Here is a 12,191-nt window from a genome sequence, read left to right on the forward strand (position 1 = left end):
TAGGTGATTCGTGCCCAACCCTGGCCATACATTAGCATAGCATTTTGTGCATTGCTATGCATTTGTTTTCAGAAAAAAAAATAAACAGAGACGCAACCAAATCTCTCATGCCTCAAGTCATCCAGGAGTGCAGTCATTCATTTCTGGGTGATTAGGATGTCAAAATTCAAGAATAGATTCATGATTGGAGTTCACAATTGGCAATCCTACTAGGAGAGGCCACAAGAGTGTTTCATGGTATTAGAATTGGGTACTTTTCATAAGGACAAAAAGCATGCCAGAGAAGTTATATAGTATACATAGTTCAAAATGCATGTGCATCAAATAACCAACGGACGGAGTGCACACATGAGGAGACAGTACAGAAGTTGAGAAGGGTTTTTAACCCTGAGCCTATCATTGCAGAGAGACATAAGGTCAACCAGAAATGGAATTGGTGGGTGAGAATGTTCACCAGTTTCCTTTGGGCCTTAGGGAGTCTTCCAAGTACTTTAAATTTGGAACTTTCTTAAAGCAGGCACATGGAGAATAGTTCTTTTTCAGCATCTCTGATAAAGCTATTGTTGAAACACACATTATCTTGAAGAGGAATTGTTGGTGTGAGATAAGGCAATGGAATTAGCAAGTGAGAAGGCTTCAAGGTACGTGATGGCAAGCATGTTACTGCACAACGGGCACAATGGCATCCATTTTGTGGTGCAAGATGCTGCCCTGAGGCACCTCTGAGGGAGCAGGAGGAGAGGAGGCAGAAGGGCAAGAGGAGAGGCGATGGCAAGAACAAGCAGGATTAACAGGAAGCCACAGCCATCCCGAGGACCAGGGCAGGGTAGTTAAGACGGCTCTGCTGAGGACCCTACAGCCACCATCTGCCATTGCTTAGCATGACATGTGCATCATAGGGAGAGGTAAAGCAATAAGTCCACAGTTTCCTTGAGTGGTAGTCAATGCAAGGATGGTGAAGATTGAAATAGACACAGGATTGGCTACTTGAGCTATCTCTAGAGGGTTTCATCAGGAAATTTCTCACACCTACAGTTGAAGGCCAGATCAGTGAGGCTGTGATTCTACTAGTACTTAATACAACCCACAAGAACCATAGATGTTTCCCCAACCTACAAAGGGAACTTAGCTAAATTAGCCTTGTTATAATCTGTTCACTTTACGTTTGTGTGCGAGCGTGAGGGAGGGGTAGTGCTGAGAGAGGGAGAGAAGGCAGGGGCGAATTGGACATTGCCAAATGTACATATCCATCCTTGTCTGCAACTGAAAACGAGCGGGTCATGCATGGCCACAGGTATATTGTGTCAGACACCAAGACAATATACATACCTACTCATTTGGAGGGGATGGAGGATAATCCCTTCACAGAAGTCCACGACATAGTCAGACATTACACTGGATGCAGACATTGATGAAAGACATACTTAGGCAAAACATTCCAATGAATGGGGAGTGCAAGGGAATTCGTGTAGGGTGAGGATACAAAAAGAGTGGATAAAGAAGTAGGTGTGACGAGTATTTAAAATAAACTGTTGTAATGAAATATGGAGTTAATGGAATATGGAAAAAGGTTAGGGTTTGGTATGAAAGGAATCAGAAAAGTACTGAGAGGGAATAGAGAAGCAGATTCACAACATTAACACAACAAGCATCTAAGAGTGACTAAATTTCCGAAGCATAACGCCATGCCTGCTGTCTTCTGATTGGTAAAGGTAAAGTCGCAGGCCAAGAAACTTTCCCTCCCCTGACCCCCACTTACTTGAGCCACATGGCAAACATAAAGTGAACAGAGACAATGGCTCTCCTTTCACCACAGCTTCATTGAAAGAATTTTGTGATGAGAAAAGCATTCACCATGCATTCTTCCCATCCAAGTGGTGAGAAATGGGAGACTCCTACTCCAAGGCAGGGAATGGTAGAGGGCTTTTAATTTTCCCACACCTTTAAATAAAATAGAAACAACAAGGAGAGCTGAGATAGGGGCTGTGGGATGGCTCTTTGGGATTCGTCAAGGGAAGTCATACTTCAGACCAAGCCAGTGCTAAGCTGGTTTATACCCCCAAAGAATTCTCTTTAGGCTCGCAGAATAAAATAAATAAGTAGGGCGTTAAATCGTCTGCTGGAATTAGGGATCCTTAACCCAGTGAATTTTAGTGATTGGGCCACACCAATTGTCCTGATTGTTAAGGGGAATAGCAACACCAGAATATGAGGGGATTTCAAAATAACGGTTGACTCCAATTCAGTAGTAGGAAGATATCCACACCCAAGAGTTGAGGAGCCATTTGCTATGCTGCAAGGGGGCAAATACTTTCCACCATTGATTTGCCTCAGGTACTTCAAAAAATGGTTCTCAAAAAGCACAGATACTTTGCATCATAAAAACAAACGGGGGTCTGTTCCCGTATGCACAGTTGCTTTTGAAGTTGCTTCAGGTCCATCCATTTTTCAAAAAACGAAGGACAAATTGTTGTAAAGTTTGGTGGAGGTTGCATGTTTTCAAGACAAAATCATTGTCGCAGGGAAAAATGATCAGTTTTATTTTTTCTTTTGGGGTAAACTATAGGACTAGATGATGTTTAAACATTTTCGTTATTTAACAACAAAATATGCATTCTAAAAATATGCAAATGTCATATTGTTAATGTACATTAATGTTTGCAATTTATTGCGGAAGGTGAATGTTGTTGACGTAGTTTTCCCTAGGTTGAGTCACAAAATTCATGAAATTCACAAAACAGCTAATTTCTTCTTGTCTCCTCTCAGGAAGTGGCTGATGATGCAGAATTGCTTTCCTGAATTCAGGTTGCATCTTGTACAATGGGTAACTCATTGTTAATATTTTTGCTACTGTCTAACTCAAACAATTGTTTGCATTTGATTCATCTTTTTGCCATTTTTTCTCTACTCTTCACCTCCTGATTGAACTTTTAAATTTTGCATAAGTGCACCTTATTATGAATATGTATATTAAATGAATGTGGGCCAGAAAATCAACATGTATAATTCATGTATGAGGGCCTGTAGATACATTTGTATATTTCATATATTGGTATTCTGGCCCTTAAAGCATGTTAATAGCAATTTTCATTGTCACACTTGTCCTTGCGAATTGTGTGAATTATTTTATTTTATCTCTTTGAATCAATATTTTGCTATCTCTATGTTCTGGTTTCCAAATCTTTATTCCTCCATATGATCAATGCTATTGAGAATCTTATATCTGTAAATTTCATATAGCACATAGTGAACAGAATAAATATGAACAGAATAAATTTCCTCTGAATTTAAAAAATAAATAGCGTAACTTTTAAATTTTTCATAAGTGCACCTTATTATGAATATGTATATTAAATGAATGTGGACCAGAAAATCAATATGTATAACTCAAGTATGAGGGCCTGTAGATACATTTGTATAATTCATACACGGGTATTCTGATTTCCAATTAGTAAAACGCTTGTATACACACACTGTGAGGGACTTTCGTAGCACTTATGCACAGTAACATACGTAATGGCCATATTAGCAGGGCCGGGACGCACTTTCCTTAACCTTTTTATAAGTGAAATATTACTCGGTGTTTTTTTTTTCACACATCATCATTTACATTTTCTTACTATTTTTTTTGTTTTATGTATAAATTAGAAATTTTGAAACGAAAAAATTTATAAAAGTGTTATTTGACTTTAAGGCTTTTGTTGACCAGTGACGGAAAGGCATTCTGGCACCATGACACCCCTGCTTATATGTGAAATACATATACAGACGTTATTCGATCGTATCCCATCATATACACATATGTATTTCATTGGGTGGGTATTCAGATTTCCAATTTGTAATACGCAAATATACCGTGCCGTATATAATATGCCGTGAGGGAATTTTGAAGCACTTACACATGAATATACAGCGTAATACAATCGTATTCCATCTTCTACATATGTAATTGGTCACATATTTTGCATGCATTATTGATGTTATCCAGATGTAATACAACTGCTGTGTTGTCTGGGTCGAGTTAGATGATTTCATTTAAAGATTTTGAATTATTTTCTAGCAATAAATTATGTACATACATTGCTTATGTTTAAAAGTTTGGGCAATCTTTCATGTTACCACTAGAATATAAATTATGAGGGTCCTAATTGAAATACTTTGATAGAAGCAATAACAAGATTCTTTACCATGCAATCGTCAATATAATGTGTTACAAATTCTACGACATATAGCACATTCTTTGAGTTAAGATGTGCCCAAAAATTAAGCAAATGAACTACTATCTAAAATATTACCTTTATTTTCACGTAGTCTTTCGGGCAGCATTTCATTATGGGCGCTTCGAAAAGAGCCAGCGGACTGCATCCCTGCCATTTTCGGTAGAGACCAACGAACTCATAATTCAACAGATGGCCAGACACCGAAGTCATAACCATAGTACACCTCTGGCCGAATAGAGTGTAATCGAATTCGTAAATTTTATTGAATTTAGATAACCCTTCTCTCTGTAATGATGGAAGAAAAAAATCAATTTCAATATGCCACAATTTTTTACACAAGACATTAAACTTGCTTACTCTTCTCATGGTTCCTCTGGACATAATTCCTGCGATATTTTTCGCTGCATCATTTTTTTCAGCAACGTTCAATACTTTCATGATGCTCGCTCGGGGAGGCAACGTACACGACCCTCTCCTTGCCGCCCTCACAAACGGCGCACAATTCTGTATCAAACGAAAGACGACGGTACCTAAGTTATATAATAATGGTTCTACGGGAATAAACAACATTTATCTTAGCGAGGAATCATTACGAAAACTTTGACAAGGATTCACACAATTTCATGCACACCCAAACAAAGCGCTATTACATTACGATTTACGCTTCTTTTTTGTTTGAGTTAGTCTGTTGTTTCTCTTTTTGCTCCTGTATTTAAATACATGAAATGTTTTGAAATTCCTAAATTCGTTCCACAGCGTGAGGCCACAATGACTTTCTTTCCATTACAGACGACCAATCTTACGATTCTTTTCCTTGGTGCAGTGATGAGATGATGACTGAGTTGTGGAGGTAACTCACGAGCAATTGACGGGCAAGTAGCAAAACAGGGGATATTATTTGTTCGGAAAAGTACTTTGTAATCTAGAAGTGGCTATAGGTGAAGGATTGAACTTATACGTTTTTTTTAAGTTTCTGAAATGTGGAAGTGGGCTCGATTTGTGGGTTAAGAATTTCTTTCTCATATACACCCAATTTCATGACCAACTACTCTATCATATTGATTATTGCATTCCCACTGTAAAAACCCACGCCAATAATCAAAGTAAACCTTGGCTCACTGATACAATAATTACCCTCTCACGAATCCTGAAGGTAAAATCATCTAGATGTAAAAAGGGCTGCAGTCAAAAAGATTATACCGAATTTCTCAAACTGAAAAGTGAATACCGAAAACTACTAAAGCATGCAAAAAGAACATACAACGATGGACGAATTGCCAATGCTCACAATAAAATGAAAGAAACCTGGAAAATAATTAAGGAAGAGCTTGGTAAGAAGGCTAATCCATCTACCCCTAAATTCTATAATAACGATGGATCCTTGGTCACTGATTCTAAAACAATATGCAATCTGGTGAATGATGCCTTCTGTAATCTCCCAATAATCAACTCCTGCAGTCATAGTACTAATTTCACTGTAAAGAACGCATCCATAGTATCATCCCTCTACCTTCACCCCTGTGAAGAAAAGGAAGTCTTATCGTGTTAAGGTACCTTATCTAAATCCTCAACTCCAGGTATTGATGGGATTCCAAGCAGAGTACTTGCTGAATGCAAACACTTATTGGTTAAACCTTTAACTCACTTAATTAACACCTCGATGTCCACTGGTATCTTCCCAGACCAACTGAAGCCTAGCCGAATAGTACCTGTGTATAAAAACTAGGGTGACAAAAATGATGTAGGCAACTACTGACCTATCTCTCTATTGCCTCAGCTATCAAAAGTATTTGAGCGTATTTTTTATAACCGGCTGATCTCTTTTCTAGAAAAGAATGCAATTCTCTCTGACTCTCAGTGGGGTTTTCGCAAAGGTAGGTCGACAGGTAATGCTCTTCTGGATGCCTGGACTTTCATCTCAGAGTCATTTGATAATGAAGGCAAAGTTTCTGCTCTCTTCATAGACTTAACTCTAGGGCATTTGATATGGTTGACCATCAAACCCTCTTAAAAAAATGTTGTAACTATGGAGTGAGAGGTAATGCATTGACATGGTTAGATTCATACTTGAGAAACAGAACTCAGCTAGTTGAACTAGTATTACACGACTCAGTGGGAAAATCCAACCCTAAGGTGATAAACGTAGGTGTACCTCAAGGCAGTGTTCTTGGCCCCCTTTTGTTTCTCATATATATAAATGACCTACCTTCATTTATACACGGAAACAGCAACATTAGACCCATCATGTATGCAGATGATGCAAACTTCCTCATATCAGCGAGTAATATGACTGATCTACATTGCCAATGTCAGGAGGTATTGAACTCAGTGTGGACATGGAGTGCTGCAAACAAACTAAATTTGAATACCTCAAAAACTCAACTCTTGCTATTCAATAATTATGCTACTTTTAATCAGTTGATGTTAAACAATGCCCAACTCTATCCTACTACTAACACAAAATTCCTAGGTCTAATAATTGAAAACTCTGGTTCTTGGTCTATATACGTCAATGAACTTTGTACAAAATTATCTACAGTCCTATATATATAGTCTGAGATTACTTACCAACTCACCATCCCATAAAGGACTAATGACCCTGTATCACTGTAACTTCCTAAGTATAGTTAATTATGCCATTGAATTCTGGGGGTCAACAATTACTCTCCTAAACAAAACGTTTCTCCTGCAGAAGAGGGAATCAGAACCATTTTGGGTATACCTAGAAGAGAATCATGTAGACCACTGTTTGTTAAGCCGGGAAATCTCACGCTTCCTTGTCTCTGTATATTTAAACTATGTGTACTAGTTAAACTCAACCTTCATAGACTAAAGCTAAATCAGGATATACATATAATCACCAAACTAGATCACATCCATCCACATAACCCTCCACAGACGAAAACTTTCCAACACAAGCCCCATAGCTATAGGCTCAAAAATATATAATTCACTCCCCCCCAAACTTAGGAGCATCTCCTCAATGAACAGATTTAAAGCTGACCTAAAAAGATATCTTGTAAACAAATCTTACTGCAGCATCCAAGAGTTCTATATTGATCCCTAAAAATATGTATAAATGTATGTGAATGTCACTTATTGTTATATTGTGTTCAATTGTTTAGTGTTACATCTACTGTTCAGTATGTTACATTTTTATGATTCATTTAACATTCATGACGTGTCCTGTATCTATGTTCTGTGGCTCACTGTAATATATGATCTTCTGGACAAATAAAATTAATAATAATAATAAATAATTTTCCCTTCATCACTCAAAAATGGCTATTCAATTCCTGTGATCAAGTCGGCAGATCGTGGCAATGTATGTAACTATAAACTGCCAAGCATCCAATCATCCATTTCCAAAGTCAATGAAAGTATTATATAATTAGACATGTATCTACTTCAACCTGAGTAAGAGAATATCCCTACATAAACATGGATTCCTCTGACACTGTTCAGTTATCTCAAACCTGCTTGAGTTACTTGAGTACGCTCTACGTTCTATCAGTGATTTTGGCCAGGTTGATTCCATATATGTACTTAGACCTTTCCAAAACCTTCAATAAGGTTCATCATCGCCTTTTAATAGCTATGTTGGAGGTGGCTATGGTGTGCATGGCGCCCTGTTGGCATGGCTAATTAGCTATAGGTACTTGCGTGACAGGACTCTGATTGTTAAATGTAATGGATCAACATCTATGCCATTTTACGTTTTATCTGGTGTGCCCTAGGGATCACACCTGTGTCCTCTTCTTATCAATTTATCCATTAATGATGTTGACAAAGCAATTAACTCATACTTTCTCTCATGTTTGCTGATGACATCAAAATCTTTGGTAAAGTCTCTTCACCCTTAGAACGCAGTAATCTTCAACTCTCCGTCACTAACATTGCCAACTGGTGTGACATTAACGCAATGGAACTTAATGCCCAGAAATGAATCGTAATGTCTTTTAAACGAGGCCTTGGAGTTGTCAAGCATGACTACACTCTGTACACCACTGTTTTGAAAAAAGTTTAGGGATCTTGGAGTCATTATGCCGCCTTCACTCAGACCCTCTGACAACATTTCTCACATTGTTGCTCATACCAACTCTCTTCTGAGATTCATATTTAGATCCACAGTGAAGTGAACCTCAATTCTCCTTAAGGTAAATTTCCCCACATGGAATAGATCATGTGATCATGTGCTGTATAAGTCCTTGGTGCGCCCGATATTGGAGTATGGGTCTGTCATCTGGTCTCCCTACCCCCTCAACCACACTCGTCAGCTTCAATGGCTATAAAAGAAATTTGTAAGAATGCTTGGTGTCCGACTTGGCTATACCTTCTGTACTACCGCAGTCAGCGATTTGGAGAGTCGTTTTTATCTCCTCCTCCTTCAACTGTGGCACCAACATGCTGACATTCTTGTTCTACTGTTTAAATCAGTGAATGGCCTCATCGACAGTCCCGTTCTCCTGGGTGGTATTGACTTGTCAGTGCCATGGGATCTTTGTTAAATGACCATCTTTCGCCGATGGTTTTGCAAACTTCGCGTGGTACAGTGTGCTCTCCTGTCTTCTCAGAACAGGTAGTGCAGCTGGTACACACTTCGATTTCTTCCTTGAATCTCCAGTTTCATTCAAAAGAAAAGTTGGGTTGTTTGCAAAAATTGGTCCACATTCATTTATAGGGGCATGCAAAAGGTGGGGTTATTTTATAACCAAAAGTGGAGATATATTTTTGCAAAAGCGATGTTCTATGGTGTCAGGATCAACTTTGTGGAAGTTGAAGTTCACAAATGAAAAAACGACTTCGTTTTCTTCCACTAATTTATTTTGATAAATACATATAATAATAAATATAATAAATTAGTGGAAGAAAACAAAGTCATTTTTTCATTTGTGAAAAGCGATGTTATTTTGCCCTGAAATCGGTGTTATTTTATCGGCAAAATAATTGATGTTGATTGAGAGCCATGCTTCCAGTGGCCCACCTATTGCCCTAAATTTAGGATGTTATTGCTCGGGGATAATTTAAGCAATAACATACATGGAGAGTTGACTGGATTCACCTATTTACATATTTTATCCTATGCGTATCCATATATTCAGCCTACAGAGAGACAGAAATTACTTTTGAATGTCTGTAATTTCAAATGAAATATGAATTTTGCTTGTGTAGTAGTTTCTGTAATTCTCCCAACCCCAACATCAACTTCTTTGTCTCCATTGGTTCGAGGCCATGAATTTTTGTCTTTAAGTCAAGGTTCATGTCTGCAGTCTGAACTACTTGGGGATCAAAAGATGAGATCTTTTCAAATATGTACCTATTTTTCTACTTAGGTCTTCTACCATAAGAGAACTAAGTTTGGTTGATGCCTTTTAAGCCATCTGCATTAGGATTGATTTTACAGCAGCGGCTTTAGAGGTTGTCATGTTTTGCAAATGTAATAAGTGGTTTTATCGAAAAAAGTACTCTTATGAATAATCTCGAAACTCATTTATAACTTCCTTAACTCTTTCGAGACGGTGGAGTTCTCTCCTTAGCATGAATTGAGTACAGCTCCATGAGACTCCTCAGTTCCCTCTGTATGGAGCATTTATGCTGGACATTTGTTAAGAAAGGTCTTGCAAATAATCACTCTCTCTCAACAACAACCTTTTTCGATCCCTCCTAGTGGGGACTTCCCATTATCTTGGTCTCCGAGGGTAGTTGGTCTCCCTCCTTTCGCAGTTTATAACCCTACCAGAGGCATTGTTTCTCTGTCAACTCATGCTTTGTTTATATGAATTAGCTATATGGATGATTGTTGCTTGCATGTAAATTGCATACTTCCAATTGAATTCCTCGTTTCATTCTGAGAATTTTCAAATTTTGAATGGAGCTCTATCGTCAGCATTAAAGGATTTAATGCATTAACAATTTCCATGTTGATTTTTACTGCGGTACTTTGCCACATAGAGGGGTAATATCAGACGTGTGGTCTGGGTACCTGCTCCTGGGTTTTGGCGGTACGGTCTGTGTTCCAATGTGTTAGGTCCCAAGACTAAGACTTTGCAAACCCACGAATGTCATAAAAGGAGGAGAGCAAGGAAACGTGTATTTTTGGCAATCGTTCCCCTGCGTAGGAAAATCTCAAACGAAAATTTTCTCCTTTCGTCTCCCAGGTCAAGAAACGTCCTGCCGCATAATTTCCTCGTTAGTTGTGAAAGGGTTAGCTGTCTATAGAATGTGTGTGCATTAGGATAGTTTGAATCCTCCAGTAATTTGAATAAATCAACCAGCAGATTCCCATGGCATTTTGGCTACTTTTTAGACATCGTGTGAATGCTGTTTAGACACCCTCCTGACAAACAAATCGCCTTATTTCCTCGAATGTGTTTCTTTGTGGAAATCATGAATTTTTTTCCTTGCATTGGCCGTTCACCAACGCAAGGAATTTTTGCAGGCCACCGTTCATGGCACAGTGCCGTGAAATCCAGAGTGGTCTTGTCGGAAAGCGGCCTGAATTTCACGCTGTGCCAGATACGGCAGCCGGCGAAAAGTCGTTTTGGCTGAAAGCTGCCTCAATGTAGCTCTGTGTGTATTTCACGGCATAGACGGCGCACCGCCGCTTTTTGCCGCTTTTGGAGCCAACTTTGCTCCGGCTGTCGTCAACAGCGTGGCCCCGTGCTTTCAAATAACCATTGTTCTCAATGGATGTCTTCAAACGAGTCGAATCACGCAGTTGACGGCACGGCGTAGTCGACGGTCAGCAAGGCACCCATTTCAATCTGGCCCGGTGCGGGTGGTGTGCAGTCTATGGCATGAAATACACACAGTGCTACTTTCAGACATGACGACTTTTCAATCGACGACGATATTGATCAAATGAAGAAAGCAACAACAGCTAGAACAATAAACAAATCTGAATCTATAACAAGTAATTGCTTTACCAAAATAAATCGACAATAATCAAGTGACTCCATGCAAGACAAATGAGTGCATGATGGTTGAGATGAGAGAGATAACATGAGATGTATAAAAAATTTTGATGAATAGATAACAGTCTTCCTAAATTTCAATGATGAGGTATAATATACGAATAGGGACAAAATTTACTCCTTTAATGCTAGGTGAGAAGATAATTCATCCTTGCATGACTTTTTAAAAATCTTTTTTGCTATGTCTACCCCTTTCTCTGCTCACCCATTGCTTTGCCTATATCTAGGGCTAGATGCTATCATTTCAGAATCCCAAACTCTCTCTGCATAGCTGGTATATTCATAGGAATTGAATGGTGCATTGTCACAAAATATTTGGTATGAATTACTGCAACATGCAAATACAATATCGCAAGCATTAACATGTGACTTATCTGACTTATTAGGGATAGGCAAGATATCTAGCCAATTCTGAATGCATCATAAATTACTATGTAGATAGTTTTTCCCGCCAAAAACCTGTTTCACTGAAGACTGACATTTCTATATGCCCATGAACTAACATCATGAACATCACCAGCATGAACTAACTCTAGCCTCATATTTCTCATTAAATCAGGCACTACTACTATAACAACACCTATTTCCCCATCATTTAGCAATAATAACTCATCCTCTTCAAATAATTGGTCTTTCACTTTCCAATATTTATGAAGATTGTCATACAGTTGAGTTAGCTGTTTTGGCCAGTCTTTTTTACATTTCTGTATCAAACTTTGGCATTATTTGTCTTGGACTGTTGCTGGTACTAAATCCTGGTATAATTTCTTGCTCATTGGAAGACACATACTCAAGCTATGTACTATCTCATTCATCGTTTTGCCTTCTTCAACTTTATCTTTTACAAAGTGTCTTGAGAACAAGTCTGACATATGCATGAATTTCCCTGGGATATATGTTACTTTCAAGCTATATTTAAATAACTTTAATTTTAGCCTCTGCAATTTCTGCGCCGTGAGATTGAGACGCTAGAGAGACGCTCACAGAACGGTAAGGG

General features: G+C 38.5%; 1 protein-coding gene across 3 annotated transcripts in view; it reads right to left on the minus strand.

Annotated features, from left to right (window-relative positions):
- The window catches only part of LOC124167853 (DNA topoisomerase 3-alpha), a 114,450-nt gene extending 109,573 nt beyond the window's left edge, over window positions 1-4,877 (minus strand). The window contains exons 1-3 of one of the 3 annotated variants that reach the window (XM_046545898.1): window positions 4,814-4,861; window positions 4,578-4,724; window positions 4,296-4,505 (exon numbers count right to left, since the gene is read on the minus strand). In XM_046545898.1, the coding sequence (XP_046401854.1) occupies window positions 4,296-4,505; window positions 4,578-4,658 (291 nt within the window). In that variant the 5' untranslated portion in view covers window positions 4,659-4,724; window positions 4,814-4,861. Of the gene's footprint in view, window positions 1-4,295; window positions 4,506-4,577 lie in introns of all 3 variants that reach the window. The other 2 variants (XM_046545899.1, XM_046545895.1) reach the window with 2 other exon arrangements.
- Between the last annotated feature and the right edge of the window lie 7,314 nt (window positions 4,878-12,191).

Source organism: Ischnura elegans, chromosome 11, assembly GCF_921293095.1.
Source record: "Ischnura elegans chromosome 11, ioIscEleg1.1, whole genome shotgun sequence".
Classification (NCBI taxonomy): domain Eukaryota; kingdom Metazoa; phylum Arthropoda; class Insecta; order Odonata; family Coenagrionidae; genus Ischnura; species Ischnura elegans.